Source organism: Dendrobates tinctorius, unplaced genomic scaffold (assembly GCF_039654945.1).
Source record: "Dendrobates tinctorius isolate UK_male_01 unplaced genomic scaffold, ASM3965494v1 ptg000157l, whole genome shotgun sequence".
NCBI lineage: Eukaryota > Metazoa > Chordata > Amphibia > Anura > Dendrobatidae > Dendrobates > Dendrobates tinctorius.
The window spans coordinates 3327978-3351510 of NW_027361824.1; the positions used below are offsets into that span (position 1 = coordinate 3327978).

The 23533-nt window shown below is 47.9% G+C and overlaps 1 protein-coding gene across 1 annotated transcript; it reads left to right on the forward strand.

Annotated features, from left to right (window-relative positions):
* Nucleotides 1-271: 271 nt before the first annotated feature.
* On the forward strand, nucleotides 272-23187 carry IL18BP (interleukin 18 binding protein). The gene is made up of 5 exons (XM_073548348.1): nucleotides 272-307; nucleotides 937-1008; nucleotides 21112-21162; nucleotides 21512-21641; nucleotides 22832-23187. Exons 1-5 carry the CDS (start codon nucleotides 277-279, stop codon nucleotides 23031-23033), a joined length of 486 nt encoding a protein of 161 aa, XP_073404449.1. The 5' UTR covers nucleotides 272-276; the 3' UTR covers nucleotides 23034-23187.
* Nucleotides 23188-23533: the final 346 nt, after the last annotated feature.

The window sequence follows — 23533 nt, forward strand, 5'->3', positions numbered from 1 at the left end:
TGTGTGATACTGTCTGCTGAGCCGTGTATCTAATCCTATACTGTGTGATACTGTCTGCTGAGCCGCGTATCTAATCCTCTCCTGTGTGATACTGTCTGCTGAGCCGTGTATCTAATCCTCTCCTGTGTGATACTGATTATGAAGTGTATCACGCTTTCACCCTCATGGTACAGTCCCCTGTGGGGGTGGGTTGGAGTTTCCCACGATCACGTGTCTCCGTGGTGCTCCTATAAGTCAGAGTCAGCGCTGCTGTCAGTCACTGTCATGCAGCTGCCGATGGGGATGACGGAGCGCGGCTCAGCACAAGGTGAGACGTCTGTACTTAGCTCTCGCTGTAGTGTCTGCTGTTGACTCTAGGAGGCGCCATTGCTGTAAAAAAGGCTAAAGAAACTGAACAAAAAAAACCTCGAGGAAATCAGTCGCTGTTGTAACAGAATTGTTTTTTGTTGTTGTGTTTTTTTTCTTTTTTGCTCCTGTTTTGATTCTCAGCTGCTGTTATCGGTCAGTCTGGAGCTGGAGTCCCAAAGACAAACTATAGGGTTCAGTGCGATCTGTGACCTTGAGCACCGACCACAACAAACAGCAACAAATGAGGCAGAGGATAGTCTGTGCTAATGACTGAATATCGGCTTCTGCCTCTTTATATTGCACAGACTTGTTTTATGTTCATTTACCCTTTGCCGTAAAACCTAGTAGAACAGACGACATGGAGTTACTAGCAGAATTATGAATGCAGCTCTGGAGTATAAGACATTAATGAAGATCCTATCACTCTGCTGTGCTGGTGTTTTACTAATTGGCCTTGTGTGCAAAATTTCCTTCATACATTGTCATTGGAGGCATCTAGTGAGGTCTGGGCACAGAGAGTTACTAAAGGGGCCACTGCACAGGTCCTAATATGATGCGGGGTCAGCTGAATGTATCCTTCTGTTACAGGTCTGCTGAGGATTCTTGGCTCGTCTCTATTCTCTACACTTCTGATCTACACTTTAATCAACATGACAGTAGGTAAGAATCACCTGAAATCTCGAAATGATAAGCTCCATTATACTGTGACCTGCAACATTCAGACACCCGAGAGGGCGATTTACAGGCAAAGCAGAATTACCTGCACAAACGGCAACCACTAGGGGGCGCTCCCAGTATAAAGAGATACATAATAAGACCCTGCCTGTAGATACCACTGCAGACAGGATCTTATCATGTATCTCTGTATACAGGGAGCTCCCCCAAGTGGTGGCCGCAGACAGGATCTTATCATGTATCTCTGTATACAGGGAGCTCCCCCTAGTGGTGGCTGCAGACAGGATCTTATCATGTATCTCTGTATACAGGGAGCTCCCCCTAGTGGTGGCTGCAGACAGTATCTTATCATGTATCTCTGTATACAGGGAGCTCCCCCTAGTGGTGACTGCAGACAGAATCTTTTCATGTATTTCTGTATACAGGGAGCTCCCCCTATTGGTGACTGCAGAGAGGATCTTATCCTGTATCTCTGTATACAGGGAGTTCCCTCTAGTGGTGGCTGCAGACAGGATCTTATCATGTATCTCTGTATACAGGGAGCTCCCTCTAGTGGTGGCTTCAGAGAGGATCTTATCATGTATCTCTGTATACAGGGAGCTCCCCCTAGTGGTGACTGCAGTCAGGATCTTATCATGTATCTCTGTATACAGGGAGCTCCCCCTAGTGGTGACTGCAGACAGGATCTTATCATGTATCTCTGTATACAGAGGGCTCCGCCTAGTGGGGACTGCAGAGAGGATCTTATCCTGTATCTCTGTATACAGGAAGCTCCCTCTAGTGGTGGCTGCAGACAAAATCTTATCATGTATCTCTGTATAGAGGGAGATCCCCTTAGTGGTGGCTGCAGACAGAATGTTATCATAGCTCCCAACCATCCCGGATTTGGCGGGACAGTCCCGTTTTTGGCCCGCCCACCCGCTGTCCTGCCCGGAACTCTATTTTTCCCGCACTGCAGGGAGATAAGCCGCACGCTCCCCCATGCACTGACCCCATCCTCGCCCTCCCAGAGACCCAACGCAGCCTCTCACAGCCAGCAATGATGTCGCTGGCTGTTCTCTTCTGTTCTGCGCACAGGACCTGTGATGAGGTCACAGAGGGGAGGAGTCAGGGGTCACATGATCAGGGGCCTCAGTGTCCTCAGGACTCTGCTGTGCTGGTTGTCACGGTGCTGGATGAGGTGAAGTTTATGTGGGGGGTCAGGAGGAGTTTAAAGGGTGGATGTAGCAGAGCCATGTGTGTATGGAGCGGAGCCTGTGTGTACGTAGCGGAGCTGCGTGTGTACGAGGTGTATGGAGTGGAGCCGTGTGTGTACGAGGCATACGGAGTGGAGCCGCGTGTGTACAAGGAGTACGGAGCGAAGCCGCGTGTGTACGAGGCGTACGGAGCAGAGCCGCGTGTGTACGATGCACACGGAGTGTGGCTGTGTGTGTGCAAAGTGTACGGAGCAGAGCCGCATGTGCACGAGGTTTACGGAGTGGAGCCATATGTGTGTGCGAGGTTTTCGGAGCAGAGCCGTGTGTGTACGAGGCATACAAAGCGGAACCGTGTGTGTATGAGGTGTGCGGAGCCATGCATGTAAAAGGTGTATGGTGGGGAGCATTCACACCTCCTAACTGTTCCTGAACCAGCAGGACAGTCCTGATTTTGAGTCTTCCCCACTGCCCCGGCCGGGAGGTTACTTTTCCCATGGACACAGGAGTACACGGCGGAGCCAAGAGGAGCACTTTAACCAAGCCAAGTGACGTGCTGGAAGCTGACCGGAAACTAGGTAAATTTCATGAGAAGATTGTGACGGAACCATGGAGGCACTTCAGGGAATGCTTCAGATCCATCACCGTGTCCTCCTCCGACAGCGCAGACAGCGGGATCGCCTTAGACTCGGGGATGGTCGGCCATGTGAGCGGATCATGCTATGTCCTGAATCAGGAGGCTCAGGTGGGCGCTACAATGGGAGCCGGGCTGCTATAGTATCTTTATAGAATCTTTATTTCTTTCTCTCTCTGTTTCTCTCTCTCTTCTTTCTTTCCCCTCTTCCTTTCTCTGTTCTTTCTTTCACTTTGTTCTTGCTTTCTTTCTCTATCCTCTCTTTCTTTCTCTCTCTAATCTTTTTCTTTCTCTCTGTTCTTCCTTTCTCTTTCTCTGTTCTTCCTTTCTATCTGTTTTTTCTTTCTCGCTGTCTCTGTTCTTTTTTTCTTGCTCTCTGTTCTTTGTTTCTCTCTCTGTTCTTCCTTTCTCTCTCTCTGTTCTTTCTTTCCCCTCTTTCTTTCCCCTCTTTCTTTCACTCTCTGTTCTTTTTCCTCTTTCTTTCTCTCTCTGTTCTTTCTTTCTTTCTTTCTTTCCTCTCTGTTCTTTCTTTCCCCTCTTTCTTTCTTTCTCTCTCTGTTCTTTCTTTCTTCCCCTCATTCTTTCTTTCGCTCTCTGTTCTTTCTTCCCCTTTTTCTTTCTCTCTCTGTTCTTTCTTTCTTTCCCCTCTTTCTTTCTTACTCTCTCTCTGTTCTTTCTTTCCCTTCTTTCTTTCTCTCTCTGTTCTTTCTTTACCCTCTTTCTTTCTCTCTCTGTTCTTTTTTTCTTTCTCTGTTCTTTCTTTCCCCTCTTTCTTTCTTTCTTTCTCTGTTCTTTCTATCCTTCCCCGTTCTTTCTTTCTCTGTTCTTTCTTTCCCCTCTTTCGTTCTCTCTCTCTCTGGTCTTTCTTTCCCCTCTTTCTTTCTCTCTCTCTGTTCTTTCGTTCCCCTCTTTCTTTCTCTTTCTCTCTTTTCTTTCTTTCCCCTCTTTCTTTCTCTCTCTGCTCTTTCTTTCCCCTTTCTTTTTCTCTCTCTGTTCATTATTTCCCCTCTTTCTTTCTTTCTCTCTGTTCTTTCTTTCCCCTCTTTCTTTCTCTTTCTCTCTCTGTTCTTTCTTTCTTACTCTCTCTCTGTTCTTTCTTTCCCCTCTTTCTCTCTCTGTTCTTTCTTTACCCTCTTTCTTTCTCTCTCTGTTCTTTTTTTCTTTCTCTGTTCTTTCTTTCCCCTCTTTCTTTCTCTGTTCTTTCTATCCTTCCCCTTTCTTTCTCTCTCTGTTCCTTCTTTCCCCTTTCTTTCTCTCTCTCTGCTCTTTCTTTCCCCTCTTTCTTTCTCTCTCTCTCTGTTCTTTATTTCCCCTCTTTCTTTCTTTCTTTCTTTCTCTGTTCTCTATTTCCCCTCTTTCGTTCTCTCTCTCTGTTCTTTCTTTCCCCTCTTTCTTTCTTTCTTTCTCTCTCTCTGTTCTTTCGTTCCCCTCTTTCTTTCTCTTTCTCTCCTTTCTTTCTTTCCCCTCTTTCTTTCTCTCTGTTCTTTCTTTCCCCTTTCTTTCTCTCTCTCTGCTCTTTCTTTCCCCTCTTTCTTTCTCTCTCTCTCTGTTCTTTATTTCCCCTCTTTCTTTCTTTCTTTCTCTCTGTTCTTTCTTTCCCCTCTTTCTTTCTCTTTCGCTCTCTGTTATTTCTTTCTTTCCCCTCTTTCTCTTTCTCTGTTCTTTCTATCTCTCTGTTTTTTTATTTCTCTCTGTTCTTTCTTTCTCCTCTTTTTTCTCTATCCCTTTCTGTTCTCTTTCTTTCTAATCTTTCTATTTTTCTGCCCCCTCTTTCTTTCTCTCTGTTCTTTCTTTCTCTCTGTTTCTTTCTTTCCCCTCTTTATTTCTTTCTCTCTGGTCTTTCTCTTTCTTTATCTCTCTAATCTTATTCTTTCTCTCTATTCTTTCTCTCTCTGTTCTTTCTTTCTCTCTGTTCTACCATTCTTTCTCTCTGTTCTTCCTTTCTTTCTCTCTGTTCTCTTTTTCTTTCTCACTCTCTGTTCTTTTTTCTGTCCCCTCTTTCTTTCTTCTTTCTTTCTCTCTTTTTCTCTTTTTCTGTTCTCTCTTTCTTTCCCATCTTTCTTTCTTTCTTTCTTTCTCTCTCTGTTTTGTTTTTTCTCTCTCCGTTCTTTCTTTTCTTCAGTACCAGTCAGAGTGCCAACAGTACCAGCCACTGTGCCCTCAGTACTAGTCAGTGTGATTAGCAGTGCTAAATGGGTGCGGTTGGGGCATGGAAATGGGTGTGGCTATTTGTGAAATGGGTGTGGTTTGGGGAGTGTCGTAAAATCCCTCTTTCCCTTCTTAAAAAGTTGGGAGGTATGATCATATGTATCTCTGCATACAGGGAACTCCCTCTAGTGGTGGCTGCAGACAGGATCTTATGTATCTCTGCATACAGTGAGCTCCCTCTATTGGTGGCTGCGGACACGATCTTATCATGTATCTCTGTATACAGGGAGCTCTCCCTAGTGGTGACTGCAGACAGGATCATATCATGTATCTCTGTATACAGGGAGCTCCCCCTAGTAGTGTCTGCAGACAGGATCTTATCGTGTGTTTCTGTTTACAGGGAGCTCCCCCTAGTGGTGACTGCAGACAGGATCTTATCGTGTATCTCTGTTTACAGGGAGCTCCCCCTAGTGGTGACTGCAGACAGGATATCATCATGTATCTCTGCATACAGGGAGCTCCCCCTAGTGGTGACTGCAGACAGGATCTTATCGTGTGTTTCTGTTTACAGGGAGCTCCCCCTAGTGGTGACTGCAGACAGGATCTTATCGTGTATCTCTGTTTACAGGGAGCTCCCCCTAGTGGTGACTGCAGACAGGATATCATCATGTATCTCTGCATACAGGGAGCTCCCCCTAGTAGTGTCTGCAGACAGGATCTTATCGTGTGTTTCTGTTTACAGGGAGCTCCCCCTAGTGGTGACTGCAGACAGGATCTTATCGTGTATCTCTGTTTACAGGGAGCTCCCCCTAGTGGTGACTGCAGACAGGATATCATCATGTATCTCTGCATACAGGGAGCTCCCCCTAGTGGTGACTGCAGACAGGATCTTATTGTGTATCTCTGTTTACAGGGAGCTCCCCCTAGTGGTGACTGCAAACAGGATATCATCATGTATCTCTGTATACAGGGAGCTCCCCCTAGTGGTGACTGCAGACAGGATCTTATCATGTATCTCTGTTTACAGGGAGCTCTCCCTAGTGGTGACTGCAGACAGGATCTTATCATGCATCTCTGTATACAGGGAGCTCCGCCTAATGGTGGCTGCAGACAGGATCATATCATGTATCTCTGTATACAGGGAGCTCCCCCTAGTGGTGACTGCAGACAGGATCTTATCGTGCAACTCTGTTTACAGGGAGCTCCCCCAGTGGTGACTGCAGACAGGATATCATCATGTATCTCTGTATACAGGGAGCTCCCCCTAGTGGTGACTGCAGACAGGATCTTATCATGTATCTCTGTTTACAGGGAGCTCCCCCTAGTGGTGACTGCAGACAGGATATCATCATGTATCTCTGTATACAGGGAGCTCCCCCTAGTGGTGACTGCAGACAGGATCTTATCATGTATTTCTGTTTACAGGGAGCTCTCCCTAGTGGTGACTGCAGGCAGGATCTTATCATGCATCTCTGTATACAGGGAGCTCCCCCTAGTAGTGGCTGCAGACAGGATCATATCATGTATCTCTGTATACAGGGAGCTCCCCCTAGTGGTGACTGCAGACAGGATCTTATCGTGTATCTCTGTTTACAGGGAGCTCCCCCTAGTGGTGACTGCAGACAGGATATCATCATTTATCTCTGTATACAGGGAGCTCCCGCTAGTGGTGACTGCAGACAGGATCTTATCATGTATCTCTTTATACAGGGAGCTCCCCCTAGTGGTGACTGCAGACAGGATCTTATCATGTATCTCTGTATACAGGGAGCTCCCCCTAGTGGTGACTGCAGACAGGATCTTATCATGTATACAGTATCTGTATACAGGGAGCTCTACCTAGTGGTGACTGCAGACAGGATCTTATCATGTATCTCTGTATAGAGGGAGCTCCCCCTAGTGGTGACTGCAGACAGGATCTTATCATGTATCTCTGTATACAGGGAGCTCTCCCTAGTGGTGACTGCAGACAGGATCTTATCATGTATCTCTGTATACAGGGAGCTCTCCCTAGTGGTGACTGCAGACAGGATCTTATCATGCATCTCTGTATACAGGGAGCTCTCCCTAGTGGTGACTGCAGACAGGATCTTATCATGTATACAGTATCTGTATACAGGGAGCTCCCCCTAGTGGTGACTGCAGACAGGATATCATCATTTATCTCTGTATACAGGAAGCTCCCGCTAGTGGTGACTGCAGACAGGATCTTATCATGTATCTCTTTATACAGGGAGCTCCCCCTAGTGGTGACTGCAGACAGGATCTTATCATGTATCTCTGTATACAGGGAGCTCCCCCTAGTGGTGACTGCAGACAGGATCTTATCATGTATACAGTATCTGTATACAGGGAGCTCTACCTAGTGGTGACTGCAGACAGGATCTTATCATGTATCTCTGTATACAGGGATCTCCCCCTAGTGGTGACTGCAGACAGGATCTTATCGTGTATCTCTGTTTACAGGGAGCTCCCCCTAGTGGTGACTGCAGACAGGATATTATCATGTATCTCTGTATCCAGGGAGCTCCCCCTAGTGGTGACTGCAAAGAGGATCTTATCATGTATTATTATTATTATTATTTATTGTTATAGCGCCATTTATTCCATGGCGCTTTACATGTGAGGAGCGGTATACATAAAAACAAGTACAATAATCTTAAACAATACAAGTCATAACTGGTACAGGAGGAGAGAGGACCCTGCCCGCGAGGGCTCACAATCTACAAGGGATGGGTGATAATACAGTAGGCGAGGGTAGAGCTGGTCGTGCAGCGGTTTGGTCGATCGGTGGTTACTGCAGGTTATAGGCTTGTCGGAAGAGGTGGGTCTTCAGGCTCTTTTTGAAGGTTTCGATGGTAGGTGAGAGTCTGATATGTTGTGGTAGAGAGTTCCAGAGTAGGGGTGATGCGCGAGAGAAATCTTGTATGCGATTGTGGGAAGAGGAGATAAGAGGGGAGTAGAGAAGGAGATCTTGTGAGGATCGGAGGTTGCGTGCGGGAAAGTACCGGGAGACGAGGTCACAGATGTATGGAGGAGACAAGTTGTGGATGGCTTTGTATGTCATGGTTAGGGTTTTGTAATGGAGTCTCTGGGCAATTGGGAGCCATTGAAGGGATTGACAGAGGGGACAAGCTGGGGAATAGCGGGGGGACAGGTGGATTAGTCGGGCAGCGGAGTTTAGAATAGATTGGAGGGGTGCGAGAGTGTTTGAGGGGAGGCCACAGAGCATGAGGTTGCAGTAGTCAAGGCGAGAGATGATGAGGGCATGGACTAGGGTTTTTGCAGATTCTTGGGTGAGGAATGAACGGATTCGTGAAATATTTTTGAGTTGAAGTCGGCAGGAAGTGGAAAGGGTTTGGATATGTGGTTTGAAGGAGAGATCAGCGTCAAGGATTACTCCGAGGCAGCGAGCTTGTGGGACTGGGGAGAGTGGGCAGTCATTTACTGTAATTGATAGGTTCGTAGGGGGGGTCACGTGAGATGGGGGAAAGATGATGAATTCTGTTTTGTCCATGTTGAGTTTCAGAAATCTAGCGGAGAAGAAGGATGAAATAGTGGACAGACATTGAGGGATTCTGTTTAGTAGGGAGGTGATATCTGGTCCAGAGATGTAGATCTGTGTGTCATGAGCATAGAGGTGATACTGAAAGCCATGAGATTCTATGAGCTGTCCGAGGCCAAAGGTGTAAATAGAGAACAGCAGGGGCCCAAGGACTGAACCTTGTGGGACTCCGACAGATAGGGGGCGAGGTGAGGAGGTGGTGTGTGAGTGGGAGACGCTGAATGTCCGGTCTGTTAGCTATGATGAGATCCAGGAGAGGGCCAAGTCTGTGATGCCGAGGGATGAGAGGGTCTGTAATAATAGGGAATGGTCCACTGTGTCAAAGGCAGCCGACAGGTCCAGGAGGAGGAGGACAGAGTAGTGTCGCTTGCTCTTGGCAGTTAAGAGGTCATTGGTGACCTTAGTAAGGGCATCATGTATCTCTGTTTACAGGGAGCTCCCCCTAGTGGTGACTGCAGACAGGATCTTATCATGCATCTATGTATACAGGGAGCTGCCCCTAGTGGTAGCTGCAGACAGGATCATACTATGTATCTCTGTATACAGGGAGCTCCCCCTAGTGGTGACTGCAGACAGGATCTTGTCGTGTATCTCTGTTTACATGGAGCTCCCCCTAGTGGTGACTGCAGACAGGATATCATCATGTATCTCTGTATACAGGGAGCTACCCCTAGTGGTGACTGCAGACAGGATCTTATCATGTATCTCTGTATACAGGGAGCTCCCCCTAGTGGTGACTGCAGACAAGATCTTATCATGTATCTCTGTATACAGGGAGCTCCCCCTAGTGGTGGGTGCAGACAGGATCTTATCATGTATCTCTGTATACAGGGAGCTCCCCCTAGTGGTGGGTGCAGACAGGATCTTATCATGTATCTCTGTATACAGGGATTTCCCTCTAGTAGTGGCTGCACACAGGATCTTATCATGTATCTCTGTATACAGGGAGCTCCCCCTATTGGTGACTGCAGACAGGATCTTATCATGTATCTCTGTATACAGGGAGCTCCCCCTAGTGGTGGCTGCAGACAGAATCTTATCATGTATCTCTGTATACAGGACGCTCCCATTAGCGGTGACTGCAGACAGGATCTTATCATGTTTATCTGTATACAGGGAGCTCCCCCTAGTGGTGACTGCAGACAGGATCTTATCATGTATCTCTATATACAGGGAGCTCCCCCTAGTAGTGACTGCAGACAGAATCTTATCATGCATCTCTGTATAAGGGGAGCTCCCCCTAGTGGTGACTGCAGACAGGATCTTATCATGTATCTCTGTATACGGGGAGCTTCCCCTAGTGGTGACTGCAGACAGGATCTTATCATGTATCTCTGTATGCAAAGAGCTCCCCCTAGTGGTGACTGCAGACAGGATCTTATCATGCATCTCTGTATACAGGGAGCTCCCCCTAGTGGTGGCTACAGACAGGATCATATCATGTATCTCTGTATACAGGGAGCTCCCCCTAGTGGTGACTGCAGACAGGATATCATCATGTATCTCTGTATACAGGGAGCACCCCCTAGTGGTGACTGCAGACAGGATCATATCATGTATCTCTGTATACAGGGAGCTCCCCCTAGTGGTGACTGCAGACAGGATCTTATCGTGTATCTCTGTTTACAGGGAGCTCCCCCTAGTGGTGACTGCAGACAGGATATCATCATGTATCTCTGTATACAGGGAGCTCCACCTAGTGGTGACTGCAGACAGGATCTTATCGTGTATCTCTGTTTATAGGGAGCTCCCCCTAGTAGTGACTGCAGACAGGATATCATCATGTATCTCTGTATACAGGGAGCTCCCCCTAGTGGTGACCGCAGTCTGGATTTTATCATGTATCTCTGTTTACAGGGAGCTCTCCCTAGTGGTGACTGCAGACAGGATCTTATCATGCATCTCTATATACAGGGAGCTCCCCCTAGTGATGGCTGCAGACAGGATCATATCATGTATCTCTGTATACAGGGAGCTCCCCCTAGTGGTAACTGCAGACAGGATCTTATCGTGTATCTCTGTTTACAGGTAGCTCCCCCTAGCGGTGACTGCACACAGGATCTTATCGTGTATCTCTGTTTACAGGGAGCTCCCCCTAGTGGTGATTGCAGACAGGATATCATCATGTATCTCTGTATACAGGGAGCTCCCCCTAGTGGTGACTGCAGACAGGATCTTACCATGTATCTCTGTTTACAAGGAGCTCCCCCTAGTGGTGACTGCAAACAGGATATCATCATGTATCTCTGTATACAGGGAGCTCCCCCTAGTGGTGACTGCAGACAGGATCTTATCATGTATCTCTGTATACGGGGAGCTTCCCCTAGTGGTGACTGCAGACAGGATCTTATCGTGTATCTCTGTTTACAGGGAGCTCCCCCTAGTGGTGACTGCAGACAGGATATCATCATGTATCTCTGTATACAGGGAGCTCACCCTAGTGGTGACTGCAGACAGGATCTTATCATGTATCTCTGTTTACAGGGAGCTCCCCCTAGTGGTGACTGCAGACAGGATATCATCATGTATCTCTGTATACAGGGAGCTCCCCCTAGTGGTGACTGCAGGCAGGATCTTATCATATATCTCTGTATACAGGGAGCTCCCCCTAGTGGTGACTGCAGACAGGATCTTATCATGTATCTCTGTATACAGGGAGCTCTCCCTAGTGGTGACTGCAGACAGGATCTTATCATGTATCTCTGTATACATGGAGCTCTTCCTAGTGGTGACTGCAAACAGGATCTTATCATGCATCTCTGTATACAGGGAGCTCCCCCTAGTGGTGGCTGCAGACAGGATCATATCATGTATCTCTGTATAAAGGGAGCTCCCCCTAGTGGTGACTGCAGACAGGATCTTATCATGTATCTCTGTATACAGGGCGCTCTCCCTAGTGGTGACTGCAGACAGGATCTTATCATTTATCTCTGTATACAGGGCGCTCTCCCTAGTGGTGACTGCAGACAGGATCTTATCATGCATCTCTGTATACAGGGAGCTCCCCCTAGTGGTGGCTGCAGACAGGATCATATCATGTATCTCTGTATACAGGGAGCTCCCTCTAGTGGTGACTGCAGACAGGATCTTATCGTGTATCTCTGTTTACAGGGAGCTCCCCCTAGTGGTGACTGCAGACAGGATATCATCATATATCTCTGTATACAGGGAGCACCCCCTAGTGGTGACTGCAGACAGGATCTTATCATGTATCTCTGTTTACAGGGAGCTCCCCCTAGTGGTGGCTGCAGACAGAATCTTATCATGTATCTCTGTATACAGGGAGCTCCCCCTCGTGGTGACTGCAGACAGGATCTTATCGTGTATATCTGTCTACAGGGAGCTCCCCCTAGTGGTGACTGCAAACAGGATCATATCATGTATCTCTGTAAACAGGGAGCTCCCCCTCGTGGTGACTGCAGACAGGATCTTATCGTGTATATCTGTCTACAGGGAGCTCCCCTAGTGATGGCTGCAGACAGGATCTTATCATGTATCTCTGTATACAGGGAGCTCCCCCTAGTGGTGGGTGCAGACAGGATCTTATCGTGTTTCTGTTTATACAGGGAGCTCCCCCTAGTGGTGGCTGCACACAGGATCTTATCATGTATCTCTGTATACTGGGAGCTCCCCCTAGTGGTGGCTTCAGACAGAATCTTATCATGTATCTCTGTACACAGGACGCTCCCATTAGTGGTGACTGCAGACAGGATCTTATCATGTTTCTCTGTATACAGGGAGCTCCCCCTAGTGGTGACTGCAGACAGGATCTTATCATGTATCTCTATATACAGGGAGCTCCCCCTAGTGGTGACTGCAGACAGAATCTTATCATGCATCTCTGTATAAGGGGAGCTCCCCCTAGTGGTGACTGCAGACAGGATCTTATCATGTATATTTGTATACAGGTAGCTCCCCCTAGTGGTGACTGCAGACAGAATCCTATCATACATCTCTGTATACAGGGAGCTCCCCCTAGTGGTGGCTGTAGACAGGATCTTATCATGTATATCTGTATTCAGGTAGCTCCCCCTAGTGGTGACTGCAGACAGAATCCTATCATATATCTCTGTATACAGGGAGCTCCACCTAGTGGTGGCTGCAGACAGGATCTTATCATGTATCTCTCTATACAGGGAACTCCCCCTAGTGGTGACTGCAGACAGGATCTTATCATGTATCTCTGTATGCAGGGAGCTCCCTCTAGTGGTGACTGTATATATAATCTTATCATGTATCTCTGTATACAGGGAGCTCCCCCTAGTGGTGGCTGCAGACAGAATCTTATCATGTATTTCTGTATACAGAAAGCTCCGTCTAGTGGTGGCTGCAGACAGGATCTTATCATGTTTTTCTGTATACAGGAAGCTCCCCCTAGTGGTGGCTGCAGACAGAATCTTATCATGTATATATAATCTATAAAATTGTCCACACCCCCTAGGCCAAAACATCAAAAACCCCTGTATACAGAGATACATAATAAGATCCTGTGTGCAGTCACCACTAGGGGGAGCTCCCTGTATACAGAGATACATGATGATATCCTGTCTGCAGTCACCACTAGGGGGAGCTCCCTGTATACAGAGATACATGATATGATCCTGTCTGCAGTCACCACTAGGGGGAGCTCCCTGTAAACAGAGATACACGATAAGATCCTGTCTGCAGTCACCACTAGGGGGAGCTCCCTGTAAACAGAAACACACGATAAGATCCTGTCTGCAGTCACCACTAGGGGGAGCTCTATGTATACAGAGATACATGATATGATCCTGTCTGCAGCCACCACTAGGGGGAGCTCCCTGTATACAGAGATGCATGATAAGATCCTGTCTGCAGTTACCACTAGGGAGAGCTCCCTGTATAAAGAGATACATGATAAGATCCTGTCTGCAGTCACCACTAGGGGGAGCTCCCTGTATACAGAGATACATGATATGATCCTGTCTGCAGTCACCACTAGGGGGTACTCCCTGTTTACAGAGATAAATTATGATATCCTGTCTGCAGTCACCACTAGGGGGGGCTCCCTGTAAGCAGAGATACACGATAAGATCCTGTCTGCAGTCACCACTAGGGGGAGCTCCCTGTATACAGAGATACATGATATGATCCTGTCTGCAGCCACCACTAGGAGGTGCTCCCTGTATACAGAGATACATGATATGATCCTGTCTGCAGCCACCACTAGGCTCCCTGTATACAGAGATACATGATAAGATCCTGTCTGCAGTCACCACTAGGGGGAGCTCCCTGTATACAGAGATACAAGATAAGATCCTGTCTGCAGTCACCACTAGCGGGAGCTCCCTGTATGCAGAGATAAATGATGATATCCTGTCTGCAGTCACCACTAGGGCGAGCTCCCTGTAAAGAGAGATACACGATAAGATCCTGTCTGCAGTCACCACTAGGGGGAGTTCCCTGTATACAGAGATACATGATATGATCCTGTCTGCAGCCACTACTAGGGGGAGCTCCCTGTATACAGAGATGCATGATAAGATCCTGTCTGCAGTCACCACTAGGGGGAGCTCCCTGTATACAGAGATACATGATGATATCCTGTCTGCAGTCCCCACTAGGGGGAGCTCCCTGTAAACAGAGATACATGATAAGATCCTGTCTGTAGTCACCACTAGGGGGAGCTCCCTGTATACAGAGATACATGATATGATCCTGTCTGCAGCCACCACTAGGGGGAGCTCCCTGTATACAGAGATGCATGATAAGATCCTGTTTGCAGTCACCACTAGGAAGAGCTCCATGTATACAGAGATACATGATAAGATCCTGTCTGCAGTCACCACTAGGGAGAGCTCCCTGTATACAGAGATACATGATAAGATCCTGTCTGCAGTCACCACTAGGGGGAGCTCCCTGTATACAGAGAAATATGATAAGATCCTGTCTGCAGTCACCACTAGGGGGAGCTCCCTGTATACAGAGATACATGATGATATCCTGTCTGCAGTCACCACTAGGGGGAGCTCCCTGTAAACAGAGATACATGATAAGATCCTGTCTGCAGTCACCACTAGGGTGAGCTCCCTGTATACAGAGATACATGATGATATCCTGTCTGCAGTTACCACTAGGGGGAGCTCCCTGTAAACAGAGATACACGATAAGATCCTGTCTGCAGTCACCACTAGGGGAAGCTCCCCGTATACAGAGATACATGATAAGATCCTGTCTGCAGTCACCACTAGGGGGAGCTCCCTGTATACAGAGATACAAGATGATATCCTGTTTGCAGTCACCACTAGGGGGAGCTCCCTGTAAACAGAGATACATGGTAAGATCCTGTCTGCAGTCACCACTAGGGGGAGCTCCCTGTATACAGAGATACATGATGATATCCTGTCTGCAATCACCACTAGGGGGAGCTCCCTGTAAGCAGAGATACACGATAAGATCCTGTCTGCAGTCACCACTAGGGGGAGCTCCCTGTATACAGAGATACATGATATGATCCTGTCTGCAGCCACCACTAGGAGGAGCTCCCTGTATACAGAGATACATGATATGATCCTGTCTGCAGCCACCACTAGGCTCCCTGTATACAGAGATACATGATAAGATCCTGTCTGCAGTCACCACTAGGGGGAGCTCCCTGTATACAGAGATACAAGATAAGATCCTGTCTGCAGTCACCACTAGCGGGAGCTCCCTGTATGCCGAGATAAATGATGATATCCTGTCTGCAGTCACCACTAGGGGGAGCTCCCTGTAAACAGAGATACACGATAAGATCCTGTCTGCAGTCACCACTAGGGGGAGCTCCCTGTATACAGAGATACATGATATGATCCTGTCTGCAGCCACTACTAGGGGGAGCTCCCTGTATACAGAGATGCATGATAAGATCCTGTCTGCAGTCACCACTAGGGGGAGCTCCCTGTATACAGAGATACATGATGATATCCTGTCTGCAGTCCCCACTAGGGGGAGCTCCCTGTATACAGAGATACATGATAAGATCCTGTCTGCAGTCACCACTAGGGGGAGCTCCCTGTATACAGAGATACATGGTAAGATCCTGTCTGCAGTCACCACTAGGGGGAGCTCCCTGTATACAGAGATACATGATGATATCCTGTCTGCAATCACCACTAGGGGGAGCTCCCTGTAAACAGAGATACACGATAAGATCCTGTGTGCAGTCACCGCTAGGGGGAGCTACCTGTAAACAGAGATACACGATAAGATCCTGTCTGCAGTTACCACTAGGGGGAGCTCCCTGTATACAGAGATACATGATATGATCCTGTCTGGAGCCACCACTAGGGGGAGCTCCCTGTATACAGAGATGCATGATAAGATCCTGTCTGCAGTCACCGCTAGGGAGAGCGCCCTGTATACAGAGATACATGATAAAATCCAGACTGCGGTCACCACTAGGAGGGCCTCCCTGTAAGCAGAGATACACGATAAGATCCTGTCTGCAGTCACCACTAGGGGGAGCTCCCTGTATACAGAGATACATGATATGATCCTGTCTGCAGCCACCACTAGGGGGAGCTCCCTGTATACAGAGATACATGATATGATCCTGTCTGCTGCCACCACTAGGGGGAGCTCCCTGTATACAGAGATACATGATAAGATCCTGTCTGCAGTCACCACTAGGGGGAGCTCCCTGTATACAGAGATACATGATAAGATCCTGTCTGCAGTCACCACGAGGGGGAGCTCCCTGTATACAGAGATACAAGATAAGATCCTGTCTGCAGTCACCACTAGGGGGAGCTCCCTGTAAGCAGAGATACACGATAAGATCCTGTCTGCAGTCACCACTAGGGGGAGCTCCCTGTATACAGAGATACATGATATGATCCTGTCTGCAGCCACCACTAGGAGGAGCTCCCTGTATACAGAGATACATGATATGATCCTGTCTGCAGCCACCACTAGGCTCCCTGTATACAGAGATACATGGTAAGATCCTGTCTGCAGTCACCACTAGGGGGAGCTCCCTGTATACAGAGATACAAGATTAGATCCTGTCTGCAGTCACCACTAGCGGGAGCTCCCTGTATGCAGAGATAAATGATGATATCCTGTCTGCAGTCACCACTAGGGGGAGCTCCCTGTAAACAGAGATACACGATAAGATCCTCTCTGCAGTCACCACTAGGGGGAGCTCCCTGTATACAGAGATACATGATATGATCCAGTCTGCAGCCACTACTAGGGGGAGCTCCCTGTATACAGAGATACATGATATGATCCTGTCTGCAGTCACCACTAGGGGGAGCTCCCTGTATACAGAGATACATGATATGATCCTGTCTGCAGTCACCACTAGGGGGGGCTCCCTGTAAGCAGAGATACACGATAAGATCCTGTCTGCATTCACCACTAGGGGGAGCTCCCTGTATACAGAGATACATGATATGATCCTGTCTGCAGCCACCACTAGGGGGAGCTCCCTGTATACAGAGATACATGATATGATCCTGTCTGCTGCCACCACTAGGTGGAGCTCCCTGTAAACAGAAACACACGATAAGATCCTGTCTGCAGTCACCACTAGGGGGAGCTCTATGTATACAGAGATACATGATATGATCCTGTCTGCAGCCACCACTAGGGGGAGCTCCCTGTATACAGAGATGCATGATAAGATCCTGTCTGCAGTCACCACTAGGGAGAGCTCCCTGTATACAGAGATACATGATAAGATCCTGTCTGCAGTCACCACTAGGGGGAGCTCCCTGTATACAGAGATACATGATATGATCCTGTCTGCAGTCACCACTAGGGGGTACTCCCTGTTTACAGAGATAAATGATGATATCCTGTCTGCAGTCACCACTAGGGGGGGCTCCCTGTAAGCAGAGATACACGATAAGATCCTGTCTGCAGTCACCACTAGGGGGAGCTCCCTGTATACAGAGATACATGATATGATCCTGTCTGCAGCCACCACTAGGAGGAGCTCCCTGTATACAGAGATACATGATATGATCCTGTCTGCAGCCACCACTAGGCTCCCTGTATACAGAGATACATGATAAGATCCTGTCTGCAGTCACCACTAGGGGAACTCCCTGTATACAGAGATACAAGATAAGATCCTGTCTGCAGTCACCACTAGCGGGAGCTCCCTGTATGCAGAGATAAATGATGATATCCTGTCTGCAGTCACCATTAGGGGGAGCTCCCTGTAAACAGAGATACACGATAAGATCCTGTCTGCAGTCACCACTAGGGGGAGCTCCCTGTATACAGAAATACATGATATGATCCTGTCTGCAGCCACTACTAGGGGGAGCTCCCTGTATACAGAGATGCATGATAAGATCCTGTCTGCAGTCACCACTAGGGGGAGCTCCCTGTATACAGAGATACATGATGATATCCTGTCTGCAGTCCCCACTAGGGGGAGCTCCCTGTAAACAGAGTTGCACGATAAGATCCTGTCTGCAGTAACCACTAGGGGGAGCTCCCTGTATACAGAGATACATGATATGATCCTGTCTGCAGCCACCACTAGGGAGAGCTCCCTGTAAACAGAGATACATGATAAGATCCTGTCTGCAGTCACCACTAGGGGGAGCTCCCTGTAAACAGAGATACATGATAAGATCCTGTCTGCAGTCACCACTAGGGGGAGCTCCCTGTATACAGAGATACATGATATGATCCTGTCTGCAGTCACCACTAGGGGGAGCTCCCTGTATACAGAGATACATGAAAAGATCCTGTCTGCAGTCACCACTAGGGGGAGCTCACTGTATACAGAGATACATGATATGATCCTTTCTGCAGTCACCACTAGGGGGAGCTCCCTGTATACAGAGATACATGATGATATCCTGCCTGCAGTCACCACTAGGGGGAGCTCCCTGTAAACAGAGTTGCACGATAAGATCCTGTCTGCAGTCACCACTAGGGGGAGCTCCCTGTATACAGAGATACATTATATGATCCTGTCTGCAGCCACCACTAGGCGGAGCTCCCTGTATACAGAGATGCATGATAAGATCCTGTCTGCAGTCACCACTAGGGAGAGCTCCCTGTAAACAGAGATACATGATAAGATCCTGTCTGCAGTCACCACTAGGGAAGCTCCCTGTATACAGAGATACATGATGATATCCTGTTTGCAGTCACCACTAGGGGGAGCTCCCTGTAAACAGAGATACACAATAAGATCCTGTCTGCACTCACCACTAGGGGGAGCTCCCTTTATGCAGAGATACATGATGATATCCTGTCTGCAGTCACCACTAGGGGGAGCTCCCTGTAAACAGAGATACACGATAAGATCCTGTCTGCAGTCACCACTAGGGGGAGCTCCCTGTAAACAGAAACACACGATAAGATCCTGTCTGCAGTCACCACTAGGGGGTGCTCCCTGTATACAGAGATACATGATATGATCCTGTCTGCAGCCACCACTAGGGGGAGCTCCCTGTATACAGAGATACATGATAAGATCCTGTCTGCTGCCACCACTAGGAGAAGCTCCCTGTATACAGAGATACATGATAAGATCCTGTCTGCAGTCACCACTAGGGGGAGCTCCCTGTATACAGAGATACATGATAAGATCCTGTCTGCAGCCACCACTAGGGGGAGCTCCCTGTAAATAGAGATACACGATAAGATCCTGTCTGCAGTCACCACTAGAGGGAGATCCCTGTATACAGAGATACATGATATGATCCTGTCTGCAGCCACCACTAGGGGGAGCTCCTTGTATACAGAGATGCATGATAAGATCCTGTCTGCAGTCACCACTAGGGAGAGCTCCCTGTATACAGAGATGCATGATAAGATCCTGTCTGCAGTCACCACTAGAGGGAGCTCCCTCTATACAGAGATACATGATAAGATCCTGTCTGCAGTCACCACTAGGGAGAGCTCCCTGTATACAGATATACATGATAAGATCCTGTCTGCAGTCACCACTAGGGGGAGCTCCCTGTATACAGAGATACATGATAAGATCCTGTCTGCAGTCACCACTAGGGGGAGCTCCCTGTATACAGAGATACATGATAAGATCCTGTCTGCAGTCACCACTAGCGGGAGCTCCCTGTATACAGAGATAAATGATGATATCCTGTCTGCAGTCACCACTAGTGGGAGCTCCCTGTAAACAGAGATACACGATAAGATCCTGTCTGCAGTCACCACTAGGGGGAGCTCCCTGTATACAGAGATACATGATAAGATCCTGCCTGCAGTCACTACTAGGGAGAGCTCCCTGTAAACAGGAATACATGATAAGATCCTGTCTGCAGTCACAACTAGGGGGAGCTCCCTGTATACAGAGATACATGATGATATCCTGTCTGCAGTCACCACTAGGGGGAGCTCCCTGTAAACAGAGATACATGATAAGCTCCTGTCTGCAGTCACCACTAGGGGGAGCTCCCTGTATACAGAGATACATGATGATATCCTGTCTGCAGTCACCACTAGGGGGAGCTCCCTGTAAACAGAGTTGCACGTTAAGATCCTGTCTGCAGTCACCACTAGGGGGAGCTCCCTGTATACAGAGATACATGATATGATCCTGTCTGCAGCCACCACTAGGCAGAGCTCCCTGTATACAGAGATGCATGATATGATCCTGTCTGCAGTCACCACTAGGGAGAGCTCCCTGTAAACAGAGATACATGATAAGATCCTGTCTGCAGTCACCACTAGGGGGAGCTCCCTGTATACAGAGATACATGATGATATCCTGTTTGCAGTCACCACTAGGGGGAGCTCCCTTTAAACAGAGATGCACAATAAGATCCTGTCTGCAGTCACCACTAGGGGGAGCTCCCTGTATGCAGAGATACATGATGATATCCTGTCTGCAGTCACCACTAGGGGGAGCTCCCTATAAACAAAGATACACGATAAGATCCTGTCTGCAGTCACCACTAGGGGGAGCTCCCTGTAAACAGAAACACACGATAAGATCCTGTCTGCAGTCACCACTAGGGGGAGCTCTATGTATACAGAGATACATGATATGATCCTGTCTGCAGCCACCACTAGGGGGAGCTCCCTGTATACAGAGATGCATGATAAGATCCTGTCTGCAGTCACCACTAGGGAGAGCTCCCTGTATACAGAGATACATGATAAGATCCTGTCTGCAGTCACCACTAGGGGGGGCTCCCTGTAAGCAGAGATACACGATAAGATCCTGTCTGCAGTCACCACTAGGGGGAGCTCCCTGTATACAGAGATACATGATATGATCCTGTCTGCAGCCACCACTAGGAGGAGCTCCCTTTATACAGAGATACATGATATGATCCTGTCTGCAGCCACCACTAGGGGGAGCTCCCTGTATACAGAGATCCATGATATGATCCTGTCTGCAGCCACCACTAGGCTCCCTGTATACAGAGATCCATGATAAGATCCTGTCTGCAGTCACCACTAGGGGGGGCTCCCTCTATACAGGTCACCATACTGCTGGTCTTGTATTATAAGGTGTGGGGTGATATATACGGTATACCGGAATGGAATCACTATATCACATGTGGGTGCCGTTGTTCGGTTTTCTACCTTCCTCTCATTTATTGCAGCTTCTCCAAAGATTCTGTACCCGGCAGACAACACAGTCATCACCATGGATGGTATGTGCTTCCCTCAGACGGCGCCCCCGGTGGTCATGCTGCTTGTATAATAATATGTGTGATATTAATATTCATTCCCCGGGGGGATGATTTCTATCCACGTTCTGTGTCCGGACCCTGGAAAACTGGAAGCTTAATAACAAAAACACCCAGACTCGGAAGCGGCCCCAGATCCGAGGACAGAGAGCAGCTGCTGCACAAGTAACAGCAGAAGTATAGTAAAGTAACCCTGCATGTTTCTCCAGAGCTGCGTTCCTCATTCTGCTTTTTTCATTATTAGAAACTCTTTGTCCACGTTTTGTGTCATTGTCTAAGGAGCTGACGCTCGCTCCATTCTTCTGCCCCTCAGGAAAACGTCTTCAGCTCCTGTGCAGCGCGCAGACGAAGTACGCGAGGTTCCACAATATCTACTGGCTGGTGAATAAGACGTTTGTGGAGGACGCCTACCCCGATGGGCGAGTGAGCGAGGAGAGCGGAGGGTAAGTGACTCCCATCACTAGTCAGCGACCGAGGGACAGGGAAGGATCACACATCATAAGGATCTGCTCTCCAGAGCTGCACTCTGTATTCAGCTGGTAAAGGATGTCACTCAGGATCAGAAATGTAATGTATGTACACAGTGACTGCACCAGCAGAATAGTGAGTACAGCTCTGGGGTATAATACAGGATGTAACTCAGGATCAGAAATGTAATGTGTGTACACAGTGACTGCACCAGCAGAATAGTGAGTGCAGCTCTGGGGTATAATACAGGATGTAACTCAGGATCAGTAATGTAATGTATGCACACAGTGACTGCACCAGCAGAATAGTGAGTGCAGCTCTGGGGTATAATACAGGATGTAACTCAGGATCAGTAATGTAATGTATGTGCACAGTGACTGCACCAGCAGAATAGTGAGTGCAGCTCTGGAGTATAATATAGGAGGTAACTCAGGATCAGTAATGTAATGTATGTGCACAGTGACTGCACCAGCAGAATAGTGAGTGCAGCTCTGGAGTATAATACAGGAGGTAACTCAGGATCAGTAATGTAATGTATGTACACAGTGACTGCACCAGCAGAATAGTGAGTGCAGATCTAAGGAATAATACAGGAGGTAACTCAGGATCAGTAATGTAATGTATGTACACAGTGACTGCACCAGCAGAATAGTGAGTGCAGCTCTGGAGTATAATACAGGATGTAACTCAGGATCAGTAATGTAATGTATGTACACAGTGACTGCACCAGCAGAACAGTGAGTGCAGCTCTGGAGGATAATACAGGATGTAACTCAGGATCAGTAATGTATATACACAGTGACTGCACCAGCAGAATAGTGAGTGCAGCTCTGGAGTATAATACAGGATGTAACTCAGGATCAGTAATGTAATGTATGTACACAGTGACTGCACCAGCAGAACAGTGAGTGCAGCTCTGGAGGATAAGACAGGATGTAACTCAGGATCAGTAATGTATATACACAGTGACTGCACCAGCAGAATAGTGAGTGCAGCTCTGGAGTATAATACAGGATGTAACTCAGGATCAGTAATGTAATGTATGTACACAGTGACTGCACCAGCAGAATAGTGAGTGCAGCTCTGGGGAATAATACAGGAGGTAACTCTGTGTCAGTGCAGTGTATGGACCTTTGTATCCTGATGGTGGCGCTGTATTTTGCAGAGCGTTAGCAGTAAACAGGACTGTGAAACAAACATTGAACTTCACATCGTTGCAGCCTGAGGACTTCAGGACGACGTTCACTTGTGTGATCGTGGATCCGTCAGGAACGGACATGAGAAACTTTTCTCTCATCCCAGAGGATGAAGGACACGTCAGACTAATTGCAGTAAAAAAAGATATGGAAGAACCAAAACAGGAGTGACGATGAGAGGAGCAGCAGCCGTCCGATGTCAGCTCTGCAGGACGAGGAGACACGCTACAGCCGGGGACTACAAAAGGCGCAATCCACACAACATCAGTGACCGGGAGCAGAAACACACAATGTACAGAGCGGACAATAAACACTACAACCCTCATCATCCACTCAGTGATTGCAAGACCCTGCTGTGTATACAGGGGGGTGTTATGTAGAGAGACGATAATAAGCACAGGGTGATACATCTTATTACAGTACAGGGGGATATAAGAGGAGCGGTGATATCACATCTTATTACAGCACAGGGTGATATAAGAGGAGCGGTGATATCACATCTTATTACACTACAGGGGGATATAAGAGGAGCGGTGATATCACATCTTATTACAGCACAGGGTGATATAAGAGGAGCGGTGATATCACATCTTATTACAGTACAGGGTGATATAAGAGGAGCGGTGAGATCACATCTTATTACAGTACAGGGTGATATAAGAGGAGCGGTG